The sequence below is a fragment of the Uloborus diversus genome, chromosome 1 (genome assembly GCF_026930045.1).
Source record: "Uloborus diversus isolate 005 chromosome 1, Udiv.v.3.1, whole genome shotgun sequence".
Taxonomy (NCBI): domain Eukaryota; kingdom Metazoa; phylum Arthropoda; class Arachnida; order Araneae; family Uloboridae; genus Uloborus; species Uloborus diversus.
In genome coordinates, this window is record NC_072731.1 from 224140074 (window position 1) to 224165734 (window position 25661).

The 25661-nt window shown below is 30.6% G+C and overlaps 1 protein-coding gene across 1 annotated transcript in view; it reads right to left on the bottom strand.

The window, feature by feature from the left end:
* The window catches only part of LOC129225235 (E3 ubiquitin-protein ligase RNF123-like), a 63616-nt gene that overhangs the window by 25137 nt on the left and 12818 nt on the right, over positions 1-25661 (bottom strand). Inside the window, 17 exon segments of the mRNA XM_054859812.1 lie at positions 830-913; positions 1943-2120; positions 2929-3111; positions 4679-4815; positions 6540-6704; positions 6827-6932; positions 8613-8684; positions 9439-9500; positions 13781-13853; positions 13931-14033; positions 16239-16405; positions 17414-17542; positions 18369-18482; positions 19672-19915; positions 20691-20758; positions 21659-21745; positions 24894-24979. Of these exon segments, the coding sequence (XP_054715787.1) occupies positions 830-913; positions 1943-2120; positions 2929-3111; positions 4679-4815; positions 6540-6704; positions 6827-6932; positions 8613-8684; positions 9439-9500; positions 13781-13853; positions 13931-14033; positions 16239-16405; positions 17414-17542; positions 18369-18482; positions 19672-19915; positions 20691-20758; positions 21659-21745; positions 24894-24979 (2058 nt within the window).

The following is a 25661-nucleotide window of genomic DNA, read 5'->3' on the forward strand; positions in this document are numbered from 1 at the left end:
CCTTTCCCTAGTAGCCAGCAGTGTCTATTTGTAAAGTTAACAAGTCTTAGTGCTAGTTTTTTTTTTCAATTTCTAGGGCCGTTAACACCCTTAAGGATGTGGACCCCCGCACTGCGGGTACGCAGATCTGGGCCTCCTAAAGAGTAAAATTACATATTTCTGGTGCAAGGGGTAAAGAAATAGGACATTTTAATTTTGCCTTTATTAACTGGGAGAGTCGAGCTTGTTGCTCTTTTTCCAGTTTTATATAAAAAGGCATCAAAAATAAAGTTAACTAAACTTGAGATTAATAAAAAGTATGAAATATGAAAATTAATTGAGAAGGGAGAAAGCCAAAGAAAATTATCTGGGCACATATGGAATTTCCAGAATTAGTGTCTAATATGGTTGAAAACAAGGAAAAAATGACAAAAATATTTGAATAGTATTTTCAATTAGTGTTTCATAATGTTAAACAATGAAAGTGAGTTGAAATGAAAGAGTAAGGGTGAATTTGTCATGAATGACATGGTGCAAGAAATGACAAAAAAATAAAAAAAAATCATTACTGCCCTTTATAAGTGGACCACCTGTCTAAGTTGACCGCCAAAGTACTGCACCGCGAGTGGTCAACTTACACAGGTTTCACTGTATTACTTTCCAAAGAAGATAACGTCCATTAAAGGTCTTTAAGCAAAAAAAAAAAAAAAAAAAAAAAATTCATATTATAGCATTTTTTAATTTTATTTTAGAAAACAAAGAACCTATATTCCCCTATCATATTCTGATGGATGAGGTTTAGTAATTTTATAAAATAAGAATTAGGATAAGATATTAACATACTACTTACCTGCATTTACTACTCTTTCATCAGCAAAATGATGTGCCAAAAAAGAGCCATATTTGATAAGTAGTTCATGATGGCCAGCAAAAGCTAAATTAAACCAAAAGTAACGATTAAACATGAATCTAAAGTAGAAGTTGTAGATGCTGTAAAATGAATACATATTAAATCAAAATTATAAATGTTATATTTTATGATGATTTACTAAAAGAAAAGAACAATATATACAACATGTACTTGTATTACTTAAAATGTTTTATTATTAGTTAACAACTTTGCTATTTATGAAATTTACAGTAGTAGGAAAAAATGTACAAAATAGAACTTCTCAAATACATAATTCTTAATTGAAGGCTTTTCAAAACATGAAAATATTCAAAGAACAATTTTTCAAATCTTAAATAAAATACAAAAAAAAAACCCCCTAAAAGTTACAAAAAAAAAAAGACACTGAAAATTAGGTTTTTTAAGCACTTAGCTTACGTTTGACAACCTGAACTGGTAGGTGATCACATGACAGCTACGGAACGCTGTGGTTAGTCATCGGTCGACCAGTTGAGGTTATTGAACGCAACCTTAAATAAGATGTCTAATGTCTATAACACAATTGAACGACACCAATAATACAAGAAATAAATCCATATGATAGTTGACAAGACAAAGAGGATTTAAAAACATATTTCTTAAGCTTTTCAATTCTGAAAGTTTGGTGATTCTTCATAGCTTTTACTAAATTATGAAAAATAACTAAACTATGAAGAATAAACAAATTTTTCTGGAAGATGATTCTCACTCTTGAGAAAGTCATTAAAAATACTTTAAAAAAAAAGAGACACAAAGAAGGAAAAGAAAAGAATCAGATTCTTGAAGAAAAGAACAATGTAAATTTTCTATTCTGAAGTATGTAAATTATAAATTTGAAATTACATTAGCCAAAGCATCTGGGAGAAAGAAATTATAAATTTGGCATGCAATATAGACCTCCACTGTATGAATGTTTGCAATAATAATATTAAAACAATGAAATCACACATTTTTAACATTAAGGTTTTGAACCTTAGATAGTAAGTATTTTTTTCAGTTTAACAAAATGTGAATTTATGAATATAAAATCATTACCAGGTAAACTGTCAGCAGGTGCTGCTGGCGGAAAGAAATTTCGAAGAGCATGACAACATTTGATGCATGCTTCAACATAAAAATCTGGAACAAAGGAGAACAATACACCTGTTTCTGATGCCTGTGATAATGTACGAAGTAAGATTTGTAACAGCCAGTATACATCTGCTTGTCTATCCTGCAACAAAAAAAAAGGGAAAACATAATAAAAATATAACAAAATTAGAGGTTCAAACACATGAGTCATTATTTAAATGGTAAAAATAATTAAAATATCTAATGGAAAAAAAAACGGATTGAACAATGTAAATTTGAAGAAATTTAGATTACCACAAATCAAAGAATGAACTAAATTTTCAGGTACATTGAGAAGTAGTAAATTATTTAGAAATTTTAAAAATATGCCTAAAATATCATAACAATCAGCAGCAAAATTGTTAGAAAATAAAGTAACGTTTCAAAAGAAAGTAATATTGCATAAATTCAAATTACAGTGTCTAAATGATTTGATCAGTTGCATATTGACATGTCCATTAAAGACTAACCATAATGACAACTTGACAACAAACAGAAAAAATCCAGCAGGAAAAGGAAAGGAGTCCTAAAAATCATTATTACATAGAGGTGAGCAGTTCCTAAATAATATCAACAGTCCCAAAAAATTGCCGCTAGAATATTTAAAATAATTGATATATAGGACAATCTCCAACTTAGTCTATACTAATAAAACAGGTTTTAATAGTATAGATTAACAAAAGCTCCACAGAGAAGAAATCAAGTGAGTCGCTTCCCAAAATTTTCCAAATTCACTGCTGCTAGTCTCAGCCATTCAAAAGATATCTTTCAGAGAAATGCAGATACATTTGTTAACCCCCGGCTTTTAATAGTGTAGATGCACACAAAATATGCTAACAAAAGAAAAATACAAAAAAAAAAAAAAAAAAAAGATATTGAAGCACATTTAAAACGATCATTACAAAACTTACAGAAGAATAAACTACTGAAGAGATCCAAGCTTGATGTCGGCCCTGTTCAATAAGCTCTTCCATAAACACATTTTTGGCGAGTTTCAATTCATCTTCAACATCTCCCTTTTGAACTTTTAACCTTTTCTCTATCTCTTTGAGTGCATGCCGATACTCATGCATGCTATCCCGAAGAGCACACATCTTTATGCAAATAGTGAAAAAATATTAGATTTACAGTGTATGGAAAGAATATGCATGTTCTATTTTCATATAGAATCAAGAAATACAAGTAATAAAAGAATTTTTGTCTTTGTTGTCTTGTGGGCGTACCAGTGCACACAATGAAAGAACTACACATGAGTAGGATTATGTACAAACAAAAAACAACTGAGGTTGATATGGGAGGGGGTGGATGGGCCCGAACCCTCTGAACACCCCCTAGTTTGTGTGTGAAACTGAATATGCATAGAGAGAGAGAGGGAAAGAAGACTTTTTAATAATTAGTAAAAATAATTAGAAAGTATTAAAATAAATACACTATTTTTGTTATTTCACACTAATAATTTGACTTCTCCATAAATAATTTTCAGATTTTCATTAGAGAAGAATTTTTAAATGTTTACAAAACTTTTTAGTGTATACTAAAGTCATAACCTTATCATACTCAGTTTACTATGGAAGTAGGGGAGGAAATGCAAAATAAAGGCATATGAGTCATTCTTAAAAATAACTTTTCTGTCACACGCCTTTTACTGTAAAAACTTTAAGGAACAATTCATTTAACGAAGCTTTTAATTTCATCAAAAATATATCTATTTAAACCTGCCAACAATTTTTTAATAATAATTTTTATTTTAATATATTAACACAGATATTTAACACAGTATGTGAATACATCAATATTAGGCATTCAACCAAAATTATTTATTGTCTCAAATTTACTAAATACCATTTTTTAACACACATTTGAACTAAAAGGATAACTGAAAATTAAGCTGTACTTAAGTTAAGAGAGCTTTATATTAGATTCCCACTAATCGTTAAAATAGTTCATTGTTTGCACAATTAACAAAATTTCTACTTTGATACTAAATTTGCTCTGATTTTTAAACATTAAAAGTTTTTTTCTTTTCTTATTTCTGTGAACAAGGCATTTTTTATTTTTTTTTATTGATGAATAAAATAATTGTAACTTAGTTGGGCCATTGTTTATGGTTACTTCTAGGGGGTAACACTTTCATGTAAAAATGAAAAAGAAAAGAAAACAACAGGTTTTAAAATTAAAAATATTTGCGTTCAAAAGTTACTTTTCTGGAGAATGAGCCACATGTTGTGTCATTTAAATTTTATAGATTAAATTTTGTTTTCACGATGTAAATAAAAGAAATCATTGAAAAAACAAAAAATGCTATTAGAAATTGAAGCATACACAACAGGAGTGGTCCCGGACAGCTGTAGCCACGAGAATTAAGTATTTTTTTTTAGCATGGAGGGATGCCTATTTCAAAAAATAGAAACTAATTTTTATAATCTAGCTGTATACAAATAGTACATTACTACTGAAAACCTCAGAATAAAAATAGTATCATTTTTTAATTACTGTTATTGAAAACTACCTGCTAAAATTAATTTTATTAGTAATCAAACAGAAACATTAAACGTGTTATGAAAATTTTGATATTTTCATTTTAACAGCTTTTTTTTTTACATTAAAAATATCTATTTTAACAAAAAACACTTTTCTTTGTATGAACATTTTCCCCCTTACCTTTTCAAGTTGACGATGAGCAGCAATATGATATAGACGAACAATTCCATCAAGAAGTTCAATCAATGTTCCAAAATTATCTTTATCACCTGCATGTTTGAGGTGCTGCGATTTCTTTTCATATTTTAAAAGTTTGCCTAGAACAAACATTCAAACTTTTGATTTAGTTTAAAAACTAAACATCATTAAAAAGTTTATGGATTGCAGATAAATTAATGAAATCAGTTTCATATGAAATATCATCAAAAACTTCGAAATAATCAGCAACACTTTACTTTTCTTTCCTTCTTTTTTTCCATGCGTATTTTCAGCTGTGTTAGCATATTGTTTTTAAAACAACAAAAAAAAAGTTCTAGTTTAAAAGTCACTAAAAATAAACATGAAAAGGATTTCAACTTAGCTCTAAAGCTAAAAGCTCTCTTAGCTTTTTTTATAGCATTAAAGTTTTGTAAATGATTTTAAACTGAGTTTATTATTATTCCTTCATAAGAGTGACATTATCTCATATATTCTACTTTAAAACATGTATCCCACTTTCATGTTAAAAATATTTTTCCAAAAGTTAAGACACTTCCTAATTTGATCTTGCAAACAGTTTTTAAATGTTATATGATAGTGCTAATTTTCCGAACCGGGGCAACAACTAAAATTTTCTGTCCTTAGACATCTTTCTTCAAGTTTTATGTCTAGTTTCAATGAAAAAACCCACAGAAATGAGGTGAATTGGTCGCCTCCCAGAAGTTGACACCCAGGACAAGGGGGTTGTTTCCCCTTCTAGATTCGGCACTTTTACCAACATTCATCAAAGTTACAATTTATTCTTAACTTATAATTATTCTCTAAATTCTTATTGGTATTATAAAGGACCACATTTTCATTTTTAGGTTTTCCCCCTTAATATAACCTGAATATAACTTTGTTTCATTCACGATAATATTAATATTTCTTCTATTGTTCCCCAGCTTCTCCAGTACATTTCTATCATTTTTTAAGTGACATTTTATTTTTAGATATCAAATAATAATCTCAATGCTTATCCATAAGTTTGCCAATGGGTTCGTTTACGAAATTTTAAAAGTATTTTTTTCTGAAAGAGCATGTTTAAAAATTGATCTGATTATTTTTTAAATAATTTGACAAAGCTTAATATTTAAAACAATATTTTTTAATTGGTGCAACGATTCAATTTTCTTTTTCATGCTTCTGCACATGACATCACAACTGATGAAATGCCATTCACTGATGCCATTAGCGCAGAGCACAATACTTAATTTGCTTCTTTACTCACATGTACTGGCAACGATATAGTTGATAGCAAGTGCAGAGCACAATATTTAATTTGCTTCTGAATTATCATAACCTAGAAACGCGGCAGACAGCAAGCGTAAACATTCAGCATGCCAGAGGAGTGCGTGCCGAAGTTCATCACATGTGACGTCAAGAAGACTATGCCTTGTTTGAAAAATCAGACTTTTTAAAACATTAATTAAAAAATAAATGTTTTGAAAATTAAAAAAAAAAATTCTTTGCTCCATATTTATTTTCTGCTCATTCTATCAATTTTAGTGACTAAACGTAGTACTTTTGACTGATGGAAACAACCCCTTTCATTGTCTAATGCAGTTTCAAGAAGCGAGCATAGAATTACATCTTTAATTCTTCATGCAACTGCAAAATTTTGGAGAGGAAAGAATCATTTTAACTTGTTTAAATGGATACTCTTTCATTCATATGTATTTTATGCAATGTTCTTCATTAGATGTCTTTGTTATTTGGTGCTTACTTCTGCTCCAGAATTGAAATGATATTTAAAAAAATGGTCAGAGTGAAGTAATAAAAATTTTTAAATAAGAAATAATACCCAAATCATTTTGGACATTTTCAGATGATGCTGTTTCTCTGCTAATTTCTTGCAAAACAATGTCCTGATAGATTCTCAGCAGATGAGATTGAAGACCACCAATACGCTGTACTTCCAAATAAGGAATAGAATTATCATAGAAAGTACTGCATGGAACACTAAGACCTAAATGTTTTTAAAACAAAATCTTGTTAATATTTGCAACTTTTTTTCTTAAATCAAATATTTTATTCACTTTAAAGTTATTTTACATCAACTGCTAAGATTAAAATCAACAAATATATTACCATTCAGATCAATGCCAGAAGCAGATACACAAATGCGAAGCAATGAAATGAGACGATGAAAGAATGCCAGAGCCACAGGTAGAGGGCATAAATGAACCACTGGAACCTGCAGTAAATAATTCATCATTGAAATTTAAAATATTTTTTACTCATTCTTTCCCCTTTTATATATAACATAAATTTTTAATGAATATGCAGTCATGAATAAAATTTCAACTGTTAAAATGAAATTTATAAATTCTTCATGTTTTTCTACATGATAAAAACTGAAAACAACGTTTATTTATCGATAGCCTGCTTCTTTTGACTAATCACTATTCTGCCGTGCTAAGCACAAATGTCGTATCTGCACTTTTTATCAAAATTGAGTTGCGGTCACAAAGCAATTCTTTATCAAATTATATTTTACCAAAATATAATGTTTAATGATTATTTGTTAATCTGAAATATTTTTTAAAAATTTCTGAAAAAGTTGCATCTGTATCAAATACATGGAGGCACATAACTTTAAATGACAATTTCTCATTTTTAACTCAGATGCAGATACGACTTTTGCATTTAGAACGCAGTATTTCCAAAATTAAATCTATATGAATTGAACAGATACAATTGAAATTTCATATCAACTAATCTAACTTATCCTTTAAAATGACAAAATTGAACTTATATGTTACAATTCAATTCTTCAGTACTCAGAGTCTCAAGACATAATGCATTTTCTATTGTAATGGAAATAAAATTAAGTATATTTTTTTAAATACTGAGACTTAATGACAATGCTATTTTCTAATAGTATCATTCATTTTATTTATCAAAAGCAATAAAGTGTAAAATGCAATTGAAACATTTCATTTCAATCAAACAAAATGAAATTAGTGAATTGAGGCAGTGAGAAGCAAAGGGATGTAAGTGGACATTTTCAAGTTTTGAGTAAAACAAGTTTAAAGATTACCTCCTATGTAGGCTTTCATTGAATTTTTTTTTTCCAAATCATTCTGTGTAGCAGCAACTATCAGAGCTACTAGTACCATCTCTTGCCCCAAGACAGAGGAGAGGTTCACCTACCATGTGTACTGGTTATGTCCAATTTTTTAATTTTGCCACTTGCATCCCTTTGATTCTCACTGCCTCAATTGATCTTTAAAGTCATCGTGATACTTTGGGTTGGATAAATGTTGATTTAATTAAAGGAAAATTATACTATTTTTTTTTCTTTTTATATAGAAGATGAACCCTCACCTATTTTAAAAGCATAATCAGACTCGATCAGAAACAAATTAGGGGAATACTGACACACCGAGTTCGACAATTAAGACTGAACACATTGAGTTTAGTGCTATGTTTTCCTCAGTTTCCATACCCATAAAATGAGTGTTGCAGATAATAATACAAAGGGCTGTGACAGGCAGGGAGTGGTGGGAAATACTTTTTTCTATCAAATTTTCTGAAATATCTAGACTATTTTTGAATTACAGTCAAATCTTTATAACAGAAAAAAATTGATAGCTTTACCTTAAAATTGCTTTAAAAATAAACAATTAATGATAATCAATTTTTAACTGACTATGAAACCCAAATATTTAGGGATGTCATCTAATATCTGGAAGAGAAGTGAAAAGAAATGATTTAAAAATTAAAATTTGAAATGCATTTTTTTTTTAACTTTCAGGGTTTTTATCAGTCATTATATGTGCTTTCATACTGAATAAATGATACCAATCAATATTTGTAACAAAAATTTATAACATTAACAGTAATGCAAGAGGGAAATAGTACTCATAATTACACGAGCTCCTCCAGAATTTTCTTTCAAAAATTCCCTTAATTTTAGAAGAAAAATGCAGCGACTACACTGACCCTATAAATAAAAAGAGAAATAATGAGTTGCATGAAAAATAATTGAAAATAGATTTATCTCATATAAAACAGGATAAGTACCTTATTGCAAATATTTCAATTAAATGATTGCCTCAATTTTTTATACAATTTCCTTTTATTGCTTAGTTTTATTTTCATGTTATTATTGTTCTGCCATGGGCTGGTAAAGGGCAGTAACTGAACTGTTTTCATTTTTTTACCATCCATTGTATATCAGCTTTACTTTTTATGTTACAGACTTTATTTATATACATTGTACATCAGCATAGTTAAGCTTGCTTATTTGGTTTCCGTTGAAAAAAAGCGTGAAAAAAAATGTCTCATTTCAACAGTTCCCTATTGCTAGTATTGAATCCAAATCTTATTTCTTCAAATATTTCAAAAACTCATTTCTACAGATACTGCCATTTAAGTGCCCACGGCAGTGTTATCATTAATAATTCTTTATTGAGTGTAATTTTAATGAAAAACTAGCCAATAGTGAAAAGATTTATATCACTGATAGCAATAAAAATAATTTTTAAACATTGAAGTGATACACGATATATATCGACAGCCCAATTATAACATCCAAAGACTGCAGTTTTGTCCTTGTCGTAGACTCATCAGTCTGGAACAGTCAATAACCAAGCTAGAGCCAGATGTCACCTCACTGCAGCAATATCCATAATTCGAAAATACACTATGCACTAATCAAGTTCACTTAAACAGTACACAAATTCAATGTACTTTACCTGGTGCACATTTGATGCATCAAAAAGCTCCAAAAGAATTTCTAATTGCACAAGTTCAACTTCTACAAATAAAGAAAGAACAGCATGAATAGAAAACAAAACATGTACATGAAGCAGATTTATCTGTTAAAGTAATATTTTCAATTCAAGTTTGTCTTTAAAAAAATATCATTAAAAAGTTGTTATTTTACACTTGCATGAACTGACTAAGAACCTTTCTGTGCATGTATGAACAATTTCTTCCAGTCTATTAATAGGGTAAGTCACTGGCAAACAGAGTTTGGCTGAAATAAAGTACAATGCCCTCGATGATTTTTTTAATTTCAAGTTAAGTGATAAAACTGGAGCAGCACTAACCTGTCAATCATGATGACTCTTGAGTTTGGAAACTGAACAGCCAGAAATTGCAGGGGGCTATATCAGGTTAGTAAGAGGCCTATTGGACTACAAAAGTATGGTTCTCTGCCAAAAACATCAAAATCAAGTGAGAGAAATGAGTTGAGAAATTGGCACTGAAAGCCGGCTGCATCTTTTAAATGGCTTCCGCTTGGTTGTCACCCAGTTTCTGGCAAAATTCAATGGAGTAGCACAGTTTCATATGTTTTGCCATTTTACTTGAAATTGAAATAGCGAGCAAGGACACTACACTTTACGTCACGCAAATTCTGCTTGCCAGCGACTGAATAATTAACAGAACGGGGGGAAATTCACATATGCACGAAGGTTCAAAGTCAGCTTGTGCAAGCAGGCTTGATTCATATTCAGCAGGTTTTCACACTCACAAAAAATGTCAGATACTTCTCAAACAGGCATCATATGTTACAAAGAACCATCTGCTGACGATTCAATTTTGATAAAATTTGCAGATACGATATCTGTCATGGCAGTATAGGACATGCACATAATATGTTTCTTTGGGTTTGTATTAAAAATTAGTGTCACTTCTTTCTTAAACAAGAAAATCAATATCATTAAAGCCCAAAATTACAAAGTTATAGCATGCATGGGTTTTAGGATAACAAGAAACCCTTTTTTGAATGCAGAACATGTTTTGAACTTTTAATACTAAGCTTTAGCTAGCAAAGGTAAATGCTTAGACAAAGGTAAAATAGAATATAAAAACTGAATCAAAGCAAAAATATCTCCACAAAATTTCAAAATCGAATAAGCAAAACAAAAGAAAAAGCTAAGTAAGCATGATTTTCATGATAGATAAAGCTTCTTTGTGTGTGTTGTGTTTTTTCCACTATACACAACACACACATTGTATGTAGTGATCACAATACCAGTATACCAAATACCGGTATTGTGAGCTATTTTGCAATATTGTAACACCAGTATTTGCCAAGGTAAAATACCGTTATTTTTGGTATTAGCTGAAAATAAAAAAAGTTTTAGTTAAAGAGTTTCCAATTTAAGATAGATAACTACTTTCATTTTAAATGTACATTTTTTTCTCCATGATACAGTACCAAAATCAATCTATTGTTGTGAAAAATTTGACTTCAAAAGTAAGAACTAATAGAATATTATTAAATAAAAGTAGCGGAAAGAATGAAAAATGAAATCTTCATTACTAGATGGTGAGATGAATTGCATTTTCGTGAACTCAAGTGCATTACATTTATATTTTTTATATTTTGATTTCACTGATCACTCATTTTGCCTTTTGTGAAAGACAATTTACAAAGTTATTACCATTTTAAGCCTAATTTAGAAAGTATTTGTCCTATGAATAATTTATTTCAATTGTAAATCGCAGTTAATTTATGATTTTTTAAAAATAAGTGTCTCAACTACTGAATTTTGACCAAAATGTTTACTTGTTAGTATAACAATTGGTAATTTGTTGTCACCAGTATTGGTTTGTTGTCTTGTCTAGCAATTTAGCTTTATGCTTGGTAAGATAATATTTAAAAAAATATACAAGGTCAGTTGGGGTAAGTGTGGTCTTGGGGCAAGTGCGGCTTAGGTTAATAATCAGAAACCGGGAATATCTACAAGGCTGCTGCCATCTGGGTAGCTTGGTAAACGTTATTACTTTGCACTGCGTGCGTTAGATCGCGCTACTTGAATGGTAACTCTACGCCCTCCCTCGTTTCCTAACTTTTCTCATTCCCACTACAGTGCCATGTTGTTATGGTTCGAGAAATCATTGTTTCTTCTGTTGTTGTTCTCACTTTTTCGTGTTTCCAAAACGTAAGTACAACTATTTCATGTCTACTTTTCATATTTTTAAAGCTGAGATTTATTATTTTTTACTTTCAAATCAATTAATTTTAGGGCTGCACTTGCCCCAGAAAATTATACGACTGGGAAAGTGCGGCCCGAAAAAAAGGGGCAAGTGCAGCCTCGCATTTTTTGGGGCTGCACTTTCCCATTAATCTGGCAATGTTATTTTATGACAGATATAATTTGTTCGCAACGATTTAATGAAGCAATGTAATTAATTTGTAATCCTTCCGAAATTATTTGAGGAGGAAGAAAGTGACAATAATGAAAATATGAGTTTAAAGGAAGATTCACATGATGAAATGACAATCTAAGAAATGATTGCCACAGAGCAAAAACAGCAAGAAGATATCATTCAGTGGGGAAGGCATCCAACGGAGAGAAAGGTAGGCGACTGGGTTCTTGTGAGATTTTCTACAGAAAAGATGACTAAACATTTTGTAGGACAAATTACTAATATAAATGATGATAATTACCCTGAAATTAAATTTTTAAAGTTAAAAACGGCTGGAAATTATAGCACTGTGTTTAGTTATCCTTCAAGAGACGACGTTAGCGAGATCCAAGACGACGACATTGTATCAATCCTTCCAAATCCCTCTTCAGATCGTTTGAGGAAATTTGATATTCCAAGTAACGTTTTCAGAATATAATACAAATTAAATTGTTAATTACTATACTAAGTGTACTTATACAGAAAAATATGTTCAAGTTCGCCAAAGACATGTTACCTTTTGTCAGTTGTATAGTTACCTTTTGAATTATTAAGCTAATATTTTATAAGTTCGTTGATATTCAAGTTTTAAAGATTATTCCTTGATATGCAAGTTTTGTTTTTGTTTTTTTAAGCTTATTAGCATAATAAAAGTTATATTTCATGTTCCTTGTTTAATCTAAAATAAAAACTTCATAATTTTGTTTAACAATCCCTTGTTTCTTGAACGTTCTTCACTTTACATTGACAGGTTTCGTTAGGGAAAATGTAATAACTTCCCAATGAATAGGTGAAAATTAAAATAAAAAAATCGTTTTTAATCAGGAAAAAATACTCTATTGATTGCACTTGCACCTTATTTTCTCAAAAGGTTTGAAAAAAAAATTCAGACAGGTGATGCTCTTGCCCCACTTTTATTGAGAAAGTGCGACCCTAGAGCACAATAGTTTAAAATGTTTTTTTCAACTTTTTTACTTGCAATGATTTTAACAGGCTCATGTCTCGGTAAATAACACCGTAGACAAAACAGGTAACATACGAAATAAAAATTAAAAAATTTGTATCAAGTCTTGTAATGTCTAGGCCTTAATAAAGTCGATAAATTATCGTCTCTCGAAAAGAAGTTACTAATAGCTATAAATTCAAAGAACAAAAAATAATAAAATTGCTACACACAATACAAAAGAAACACACACACAAAGATTTGTCCAAAAATTGCACGCATAGAGATGAAATTATTTGAAGATGAAGAACTTAGGCACAACTAGAGGAGGTTCTTAGCAGTACCACCGACCTGCATGATTTAAGAAAGAATAGTTTCAACTGCAGGGTATTTGCACTAAAATGAGTTCCTGTTTTAGAGACAATTCAATGGATGCATTATGTTTCTGACTGTTATTGATTTTTCATTATGACATTTGTTCTTTATTTTTTATTTGTTCACTATGCATTTTCATGCATAATTCAATTTTTGCACAAAAATTATGAAATATGGCAACGAAACAATATTTTTCAATAGTTTTTTGAGAAATTTCAAATACCGGTATTCCGGTATCATGTTTAAAAAATACTGAATACTGGTATTGATTTTCAGTCTGATATTGAAATCTCTAATTGTCTGCATTGAAAACGTGGTTCCCGCCAACGTTTTGTATTTTAATAAAGTTGACCTGATTATTTCCTTTTCTGCAGAAAAGGAAACATAATTTCTCAATACAACTATTAATTTGTTTTTAAATAGATTTGAAACAATTAAAGATAATAAAAGTAAAATTAATCATTTATAAAAATTAACATTTAAAAAGTATTTTTAAAATTTGTGCTACATAAAATTTATCAAGAGACCAGCCCACAATTTAAATAAAATGCAAATCATTTGTAAAAATATTTGAATACCTTTCACCACTAACTTAAGATGAGTACAAGATTTTTGATAGCATGCTTTGCGGAACATTTCCTCTTCATTCATCTAGAAATAAAATATGAATTTAAAAAAAAATCTTTTAAGCATATTGAATAATGTTACAGTATACATGTGATGCTTACTTCTTGTTTAAAATCCAGCCAAACTTCAGGAACAACTTCAGCTAAACCTGTATTATCTAGTGGCTTGACTTCCAAGAAAACTGGAAACTTTATTTTGTCAAATGTATGAAGTGGTTAAGAATAGAACAAAAAACAAAAAAATATTATTTAACGAAATATTTTACATACAAATTTACAAAAATTAAATGAACTTTAAAACTCCAAACGTAAATGTTCACAACTAAATTCTTAAGAATCATGAAAACTAATGTTGTTAAAGCACCAAATAAGCAAAATTATTACATACACATGTTTTGAAATTTCAAGAAACCACTTTGTTAATGTAGAAAAATTTTGAGCTTCTAATTTCTAGCAGTGGTCACCAAAGAAGTCTTTGAAACCCTTGAAATAATTTTGCCATTTCATGAAGCTTTAAAAATACTTTTATCGCTTTATTTTTGAAGTTATAGGATTCTTCCTCCTATGGTAAATGTCACAACTTCTTAAACCATGAACAAAAAATAGACAACTAAGCTGAACTTTTAGATATATTTAAAAAGTTGGTCAGTTTTTCTCCACCTATTTTATAAACTCTAATCATAAAATAAACAAATACATTATTTTTAAAATGTCATATTGTAGGAGCCAACCAAGACCAAGGGACCCACAACAACAAACTGAATTGAGAGAACTGGAGCAGCCAGCACTACATGGGAATCAACATATCCCATGAGTCTGCGCAACAAGCGAGGAAGAGCAGAGGAAATGAGACTGAATGGACGCGCCGGAAACCCGCCCGAATAATTTCGCTAGCCTTGGTTTAACATATAGAAGTTGATCTGTAATTCCGTAATTGTAAATATCTTTTTTTATATAAGAGCTAATATAAAATAAAATTTCGTTATGATTACTAATTGGAATCATTGATTGAGTGACTAAGTCTTTCTGTGTCAAGATCAGAACCCATCGGATCCCATAATATGTACTCCCTTGCAGTCCATTTGTAATGCAAGACTTGTTTTCACATTAGACAAACAACTGTTTTCCTAAGTAATCTTTCTTAAAATGAACATTTTTATTGAGAACTCAGAAGCAGAATATTTTTCAGCAGTCTGATGCAGATTAAAAACTTAAAAAGACTGCTAGATAAACAGGACATTAGATAAATCGTAAAACCTAAATCAGCACCGAAAATGCTTAAAATAAGATTGTAATCTAAGAAGAACAAGTACACACTACCTATGAATTCTATTCCAGAAAAGGTTCATCGGCTGAAATTTATTTATTTCTTTATTTTCTTTCTTTTTTTTAATTTTCAGTTATTTTAACTGCCAACTAAGAAATAGTCTGCAGACTTTCTCAAGAATCTATAACACAAGTCGCAAAGTTGGGCTGTGTCTGCTACCGGGATCATGAGTTGAGTGTCCTTAATTTTTCATAAACTGGACAGGAATTTATGCAAATATTTACAGGCAAAAAAAGTGAATTTACAATTTTTTTATGCTTTTTAAAATGTAAAATGCTTTTTAAAAAATTTGCAAAATATATCTCTCTATTACACTTTGATAAGTTTTTCTCTCATTTTTTTCTTCTTTTCTCAAATTTTATATACATATGGAAAATAAGTTATTTTGTTGTCTAAAGTTAAATTTTTGTAGCGTGTATACATAAAGAAAACGGTCTGGAAGGCCCAAAAATCAGAAAAATTAATCTCAGGCATTTAAAAACTTGAAATGCAAGACCTAGTCTGAAGCAACAATGGCGGAAAAAAGCAATACTCACAGCAAAAATTACAGGTTTGAGATGTATATAAAATTATGGTGCCTACAAACTCAAAATTAGCCGACTGGTGGCGTGATGGTTAGGCGCTGGCCTTCTAAGCTGGGGACCCAGGTTCTGACCTGGGTGGTCAGTCAGTGGATTTTCGAGATGCAGAAAATCTTCAGCGCCCATGTCGTATGATTATGCGGCATGTATGAGATCCCTTGGGTATTCGTTTGGCTTAGAATATCCCTTGGCTAAATTAAACTCCTAGTTCAATTTCGCATCAAATGAGAACCCAGGTGCCTCCATCTGATGGAAACTGGGCGTCAAAAACAGTGTCATGCATCAGCACCTGAATGGTGACACAGGAAAGAAAGACAAGTTAGGGGAGCGCACTAGGTCTGGTTATGGCCCAGATGCCTCTTGAGGTGGGTCTCTCATACAGTCCCATTGAAAAGAAAAAAAAACTAAAAATTTAGGAAAAAATACATTTTACAAACTAAACGCATTATAAAGTCATAAACTAAACAAACAAATGCACTTATTTTTATAGTTAAAAGGATATAGAATGTTTTGCAATAAATAATGTTTTGTAGGTGTATGCTGAAGGAGAGCCAAAGTAAGAGCAAGATATTTCTTTTGTTCATGGTACTCGGGGGTGGCAGGAGCAAATCGGTATCCAGTCAGTAGAGCAACAACAATGAATTCCAGACACTGATTTAATTCATGAGGCTACATATAAAAAAAAGTTTTCATCTTACAATTTTTCAACATAAAACTAATACAAGTTCATAACTTTGCAAAATTATTGCATAAATATGTAAACAACAAACAGAATGAGACAATCACTTATTCACTTCATCCATTTTTTTAGCTACTGCACACTATGGCTGTAAAAAAGTTGAATAATGTATTGCCAGTACTTCTGCGAAGTAGTGCATTCCAGAAAAATGGTGCTGGGATGCATACTTAATATGTTCACTTTTGAAGTACATATACAATAAAAACCCTCCTAACGGACACCCCTCAAAGGCAGACACCCCTCTTATGCAAACAATTTTTAATTCACCAGTTCCAATGCAAATAGCACTATTAAATCCCTGTCCTGTGCAGGGGTGCCCACAGGGGGTGGGGATTATGTCGCAAGTTGCGCCATCAAATTTTTTGGAAGGGATTTTTCAATTTTTTAATTTGTTTATTTCAATTTACTTCTCGATTTATTTGAAATTTAAATTATTTATTTTACCTTTTTTTATTACATTATGTTTATATTTTATTTCATTTTGTGAATGTGTGTGACATTGGCGTAGCACACAACTTTTCTATTAAAATAATAATAATAATAACTAAAAATTAATAAATAAACAAAAAAAAATATTTAAAAAAAATAAATGAAATAAAAAAGAACTAAAAAATAAAAAAAGGGAAAGAGGGTTGAGGATTTTTTTTTTTTGTTTAGAAAGGGGGGGGTGTAATTTGTGCCATTGAACTTGGGGGGGGGGATGGGCACCCCTGGTCCTGCGGACACCCTTCTATTGTGGACAAAAAAGGTGTCCTGTTAGTGTCCACATTAGAGGGATCTTACTGTTTTTATTATTATTGAAATTTGTATTTTTAGAAATAGTTGAGAGGCTTAAATATCTCCAAAAATAACATTTAAAATGTTTAACCATTGGTTACCAAACACAGGCTTAGATTTCATTAAAAAGATTTGAAGAAATAATACAAACAAAAGAATACCTCCATCAACGACCACATTATTTCTAAAATAGAAGTTGTCCTTGATTTTGGATCCATAGAGCCTTGATCTTTGTTGTACAGATTGAACAAGAAAGGAATAAGACAGCCTTCAGTGAGAAATGCATTCGCCTAAAACACAAAGCAATGAAAATGTAATGCAAAACTTTTCATTAATGCCTTAAGCATTTTAATGAATATGAGTTAGGTTTGTTTAAAGCAACTAATTGGAAGGAGAGCAAGGGGGGGAAGGAAAAACTTTTCAAGAACCCCCTCCACTCTAAGTAACACATTTGCTCTAAGCAATTTTGATTCCATAAAGCGGCTGATTCAATAAAGCGGCAAATTCAATAAAGCTGGATTTTATTGTTTTTGACAATTTGATTCATTAAAGTGGCTGATTCAATTAATCAACGTCCAATGTATTATCAAATTACAAAGTTTAACACAACAGTTGCAAACTTTATGCATATAATGAGCTCCGCTATATCAAAGCTTTTAAAATCATAACCATACCTTAAAAATACTTTTATACATAATTTTTACACAATTCTATACTCTATTACATTAATTAAATGCACAAAAGAGTTTCAGTACTAACTTATTTTAATGTAACTAGGAGCAAAACAAATAAATATTGCAACATAAAAAGACTTTTATCAATATCCTCCACTTTTAGAGAGCACACTTAAAGCTTACTTCTCTTTATGTTTTTGAAATCTCATTTCTGTATAAAACCACTTTTTTCAATAAAAAAACAGAGAAAACTAATAGTATTATGCAATTATTCAGTTTGAAAGAATTTGTAGCAGCATGAGTATCTTCAGTGCAATTCAGTTATGAAGTAATAATATTAATTGATAGGGAAAGAGATTCGAACAAATTGCTTATTCAGACAAAATTCTTCCAAAATGTCAAAACTAAATATTTAATAACACTAAACATCAAAATTATTTACCAATAAAGGGCTCAGCCTATGCATTAAAGGAGCAGCAACAAGTAAAAGTTGAGCTTTTAAACCTTGCTTATATTGAGGTGGCCAATTCCTTACAACCAAAACTGGATTGGATTCCTAAATTAAAAAAAAAGTATTTCAAACAAATCAGCTTTTAAGTATTACAAATTCTAGATTAAATCATTGTTTTAAAATACTACTAACTGAGGTGGTTATTTTCTAAGCAAAATCAACATAATAAAGCAGGGCTTAATTTTTAATGAAAGATGTGCGAGCCCTACAGTCATCAGAACTTGTTTTAGTGCATAAATAATCTGTACTCCGTCTTATTGAAAAAAAATTTCTTAAAATTTTAAATAAGTGCAGAAGCTCAACTCTCGTGAGCTCCTATTATGCAAATTTAGCTCTGGTATGAAATTAAAGAATTGAAATGTTGACATGATAAAGCAGCAAAAATTTGATCATTGATAAAGTAGATTGTCAATAAACAGTGGAATCATAATCTGAATCTAAAAGTCCCTTTACTAGCTTAGTACCCTTCTTTGAACCGTTTCTGATAAAGAAATATCTTTCTTCAGATAAGGAGAAAAAACTGAAGAGCTATACCCCAAATGAGGTCTTACCAAACCTAAGGCAGATTGGCAAAACTTCTATACATGTAGGTTTCTGTTGGATTTGAATTTTCATACTCATCTTTCTTGACACAATGGAGCAATCACAACACTTGTCTTTTCCTTCGGTACTTCATAGGGAACAGTCAAAGAACAGTCATTGTCTGAACTAGAATAATTTTACTTATCATTAAGTTTTCCTAGTTAAGTAAGGATAGGTCCCAGAATCAATGACACATTTTTTGTTGATACACTTTCTTCTCTTTCATGTTTCAAATACTCACATGATGCAATTGTGTACTACTATACACTACTATTTTATACTCATTACAAAGCAAAAATAATTTCTCCTGATAAACATCTTCTCATGAGAAGTTAATGTGTGAAAGAAAAATAAAGAATGTTTCAGCAAAAAGAGGTGAAACCATGAAATTACTGTATTTCAGGATACCACTACTAGAAACACCAGTTTTAAGAAACTTTGCAATATGATCACAAAACAAACCAAATAACATAAAATTCACTAACAGCACACATATGAATAACTTTCCTATATACTACATACATGTGCAGTTTATGAAAGAAATCTGAAAATAAACCAATGAAACAATTTGAAAAAACTCGAGAAAAGCATTAAAAAACAATTAATTTTAAGATATACCAGAATTTTCTGGGGGAAAAAAACATTTACAAACCTGGGTAACTAAATAATAAATATCAAGCAATTTCTCTAGCCAGATAAGCAATTTATTTGTTTGAACTACATCCTTTTTAGGATATTGTTGAAGAGGATAATAGCCAAGAATTGGATAGCGAAGTGGCGTTGAACCAAAGTTAGCAACAAGATTTTCATTGTATGCTAAGCTGACAGCAGGAAAATAAGCAAGACCTGGTCCAACTTGTACGTTATCAAAAGCATCACCAAGGTAGCTACCATTCCTATAAAATAATGGATAGATATATTGAAAAGTTAAACATGCAAATATAAACAAAAAATAAATAAATAAAATATGTAGAATGATAAATCAATTTTGCAGATTAATTACTACTTTTTATGTATATATAGATGTAGCATAGATGCAAAAAAAAGGGGGAAAACTGATAGCTTTCCCCCCTCTCCAAAAGTAGCCAAAAATATATTTTTTAAGTCATATAGTAGTATTCAATAAATAAATAAATAAATAAATAATAAAATAGTCTCATATTTCCCGTTCCATCTGTGTTGTGTTGCTCTTTAACTTACTATAATTGAAAGTTTGCAACAGTTGAATTATAACAACACTGTTTATAGCTTGTGATTTGCATCTAATTAAAATCTTTACAGCAAAGTTTTTAAATGCAATGCAGCTGAAGACAACTGCTGCAAAAGAGAAAAGAACAAATTTTATTTTTTAATAATGTTTATTAATTTAATAAAATTATTTCGATTATTTTTAACTAGCTGACTTATGCAAAGCATCCATGCCTTTCAGAAAGAATTTAAAAACCCACATTTTAAAGAATTTTTTGAATAACAGCAAAAACATGACTTGTTTGTTCATTGTCTTTCAAAAAGCATTGGTTATAAATTTAATAGGAATAAATGCTTCATTTTAATTTTGACAAACACTTTCCTTTGTCTACTTTTTGGTGGTTGATATACATTTTATATGATATGTATTTTATCAGGCAATATTAAGTTTCACAAAGAAATTTCAAGACGAACAAACATCACCTATAAAATCCTATAACACCTTTATCCAAATCTATGGAACATCCTATGACATCTCCAGTCAGCCATGACTAAAATATACAAAATAATTATGATAATAATAATATTTATCCAAAGTTTAAAATAAAAGATTTTATCACAAAGTTATATAGAATGAAAGCGACTAATGTTGTATTTTGCATGAAATTTTACACATTTTCAAACTCATCATAAGAAAAATGCATTCATCAAATCAGAACCAAGGTGGAGTGGGCATATTATGAAATCTCAATCTTCTGGCATGCTGTTAGACAGCAGGGTTATTTAGCTGCACCTTCTAGGCAGCCTGCTTTGGTAACATTTTGTGAGCATTTTGCCCAACTTGGAGAATGGTGATATCTTGCAAAATTTTAAGCTAACCAATATCAGAATTACATAAAAACAATGTTTAAAACTTTTTTTCAATTCATATAAATACACGAATTGATTAATTTCCCCATTTTTTCTATCACATTTCAAATTGTTTTGCAACCAGTTCAAAAAAAAAATTTCTCTGATGCAATGACTTTGAACTTAGCAGAGCAAAAATTGCTCAAAATTACATAAAACATAAAATAACATTTTGAAAAATAGGAAAACCAAAGTGCAGCACATTAGTAAAAACCTCAACCATGTACCATATTTCATATTCCTAGGTTCTGCTCTTATCTTGGTATGCTTCCCAGAAACAAGAAAACTTTTTATTAAGCATACAAATGTTTATTTCTTTAGCTACTTTATTAAGCAGTAAAAGTACTTAAAATTAAGTATTTCTACTTAAGTATTAAAGCAAATATTTTTGCTTGTTTAAATTGATGAATTCACATTAATGAATGACTTTTAAAATAAATGAAAGTTACAAAAAGGGAAGAAAGAAATTTTAAACAGATAAATGATGCCATGATATTTTTTTTATTACTTTTTATGTACTTTTTTTAAAATTCAATACTTACTTCACCATATTTATAAGTAGATACATTCCATTTCCGAACTCTGTGACCATCATAAGCATAAGAATGGGTAGTGTCTCCTACTCCTTTCTAAAATTAAAAAGCAAGCAAAATGGTTAAAATATTACACATGACATTTTAAGCAAGGGTAATTGTGGCCCCATGGCAAAAACCTTGGACTCCCAGGAAAATTGTCAAAATCTTGCAGTGCTTTTAATCATTGGAACACTATTAGATATAGTTTTGCAAATTGATGTTTCTTAAATCAAAACCATTATAATTTTTACTGCATGAAATCTTTACTAACAATGCACGTAAAAGTATGTTTATTCATTGTCAAGACCATCCCTCTGACTTTGATGATGTTTGCATGAAAGGCCTTAAGAGCATAGGGGTGTGCACTTCAACACATTTTTCTTGAAACAAAACTTGATCTTTTTTATTCTGCTTTTAAGAGAACTTTTATCATAAATTTAGCAACATGGATATGAAAAATTTATTGTACCGTCGTGGTTTTTTATAATATTTAACAGCCAAGTTATTTTTGCATAGAATAAACCTTCCAAAGCTCCCAAGTCATTCAGAAGGTGTACGACAATTGCTTTTAACTCAAATTCAACATTCAGAGGCGTCGCAAATGATACTTTTACTCGTTTTCAAAAGCTATGACTATTACATTACATATTTTTTATGTCAGCATAATAAAGTAACATTGCACTTACTCAAATGTGGCAGTGCAGTCACTTACTCATTTGAGCGATTCTCGAAAAAAAATGTCCCGTGCGTAACGCTAAGTTTTTTATTTTATTCAAGTAACTAGTAATTTAGTATGGGATTTACTATTATGCTTTGATAGTATATTAAAGCATGAATTATTCCGCAACAGCATTATTTTTCGAAGGCTTTTGGTTGGTTGAAAAAAAAAAAACTTAGGGTTACGCAAGGGACATTTTTTCGAGAATTGCTCCTTTACAGACAGTTTGTGAATAGCTAATACCTTAAAAAAAATCAAACTCCTGTTTCGTGCTGAAACTCATGCTCGTGTCTCCATCCCTCGTTGTATACATCCAGGGCCGTCCGAAGAGGGGGCGAGCAGGACGATTGCCCTGGGCACCAAGATATGAAGGGGCACCGTAAACTACAGGTCTTCTGCGTTTCCAATTTTTTTTTAGTTTTTTTTAATTAGTTTTTAAAATCTAAACACATTAGATACCCTTGATACCCCTCCCCCCCTAGATACCCTAGTATAACACGGTTAATTCGTACTGTGCAATATTGAAACCGTGTTGGGTGAGATTTTTGTATTTACTTGTTTAAATTAGTATTTCAATTGTTTTTATGAATTTACGTACCATAAATCAGGGCAACATTTACCGTGTTGTAGCCAAACCATGTTTTGTGTTACAGCAAAACTGTGTACAAAACTTTGAAATAATGTAAATCAATGCAAAGTGTACTGTGTTACGTCAAAATCAAGTCTTAAGGTGTAAAATTTGATGATAACAGAAATTTCGTTACGATAAACATACAAAACACGCTATTAAATTTCATGAAAAGTATTACATATGCATAAAAATACAAAATAAAGAAAAGCAATAAAAGGGAAAAATTATTTACCAAATTAATATACAAAGAACAAAACATATACTATAAAAAAGGAAATCAGAGAATTTCTGCATCAGTTAAGTTTGTCTGAGAAACAACAACGATAAAATAAAATAACGGGAAAACGAGGAACGCTTGTATATGTTTAATTATGAAATAATTGATATAAAAATGTTCCGTACTTTTCCATTATGCTCGCTATTCTGAGGGGGGGGGGGGGCACAACAGAAAGTATTTGCCCCGGGCGCCGTCCTCTCTTGAGACGGCCCTGTGTACATCACAATAATCAGTGTCTTTACCTTTTCTAGAGTTTAGCAAAAATGAATTTGCTTTTTGCTAACTTATTTACATTTTTGTAGAGAGTTATCTTTATAGTAAATAAAAAAAAGGTTTCAAAGAAATTCTGGAAGGAAGTCTGTGGCGAACGTGTGTCCAGGAGACCCCATAGCACCTACAGCCTTGAAATTTTGTACAAAATTACTTCAAGCTCCGGGAGTGTGCACCTGCGGTTTTATTTTTTAAAATTTGAATTAGTTTTTTTGTAATCAATTTTTTAAGCTCAAATTTTGCATAAATTGCCTATTATTGCCTATTAAAGGGGGGGGGGGGATTACTTGCACATATTAATATTACATATCGTTGGAAAGGGTAAAATTTTCTGCATTCTACGCAATTTGTTTCAATGCTCTAACTTAAATACGGCGGGAGTTTTTTGTATTTTTAGCTCAAACTTTTTTAGGGCTAAAGTTTAGGCGTAAAGTTAGACTTTCTTCATCAAATCTATCAGTAAAAAGCGAAGGACAGTTTTCTTTTTAGCACCACTGAAAAGAGCGGCTTTTTTTACTCCAGATCTAACTCCATCTATGGTCGCAAAATTGAGTTTCTATCTCCAAAGGAAAAATGTTACAAGCAGTTAAAAATAAAGTTTGAATAATCCTCATCTCCATTAAAATTATTGATGTTTTATTTGGCGTTGAGATAGTTACATCTTTTCAATTTGCATGTTTCTTCTTTCCCTTATTTGCAAACTTTAAGGGTTTCGATTTTAACGGAAAATCTTAGGCTCAACTCAGTACAAACCCTGAGCTAAAGAGCATAATATATTACTGAGACCATGAGTATACAAAACTGCAGTTTTGCAATGCTCAGGAGCCCCTTAGCCCTTACGGCTCTGCAAATTGGTACAAGTTATTTTGAAACCCGGGGAAGGGTTGCTTTTTGATCCAAAGGGAGCTCATAATGCGTTTTTAATGTTTCTTTCTAACTGATTATTTAAATATTTGCGAATCAAATAAGATTGTGAAGCAATCTTTGGGGGTTGATGAGAGTTAGTGAGCACGGGCAGAGCTCCCTAGTCAGTAAAAAGGAAATCAAGTTACATAAAGTTACAGTATTGCTCCATACAATGCAATTTATTTTAAGGGACAAAATAAATTCCAAATAGGAAATATGACGCCAGAGTCACAAAAGATTGGAAACTCTGCAATCTGGATCAGAAATCACAAAAAATCTGCAAATCTGGAATTTTTTTTTTTTTTTTTTTGGTGCACAACTACCACGGTATTAAGTTCCTAAAAATTTCCCAGATAAATACTTAAACAAATTCTCAACACAAGATTAATATCATTCTTACCTCTTGAGAAAATTTACAATTTATTGTGGCCCAGCCAACTTGCATTACACCTTTCGAACCAAGCATCAATTCATATTGCCATTTCCCTTTATAAAAAGATCAATGAAAATTAAAATACTGCGAAAGCAAACAGCATTAATTTTGCACAAAAATTCAGTTGTGATAAAAGAATAAGATTGCGTGCCGACAAATGATGACAGATATAAAAAATAGAGGCTTTTAAAATTAATTTAATAATGCAACAGTGGGAAGTTTCATTGTGCATAACCAGAACCAGATATAAGTAATATCAACTGTAACAATTAATTTAATAATGTAAGAGGAAATATTTCCCATGCAAAACATGTTACACTATGAAATATGCTTTGAAATTTCCTGAATCTAGCTCAAATCTTTGCAATAATACCTTCTAAAATAAGGGGTTTTATGATATTTTGAAAAAAAAATGTGCAAAACTAGCTTGCCAACAAGATTGATTATAGGCATTATGAACAAAAATATCAGCATCCATTAATATATTTCCAAACAAATATTTCAGCTTTATGTAAAAATATAGACAGTAAATAAATTAGAATATACCATGACTCATTTTCTGCATTTCTTTCCCCTAAAGTATTGCATTCTACAGTTCAAAAAAGAGATAAAAGAAAAAAAAGAAAAAAAATGTTTTCAACAGTTCTTTAGTGTTTTGCACACCGTATATTTTGATTATTATATGAGCCAAACAGATAGTATCATAAGTTATTTCACTAATACTTTGATATAGCA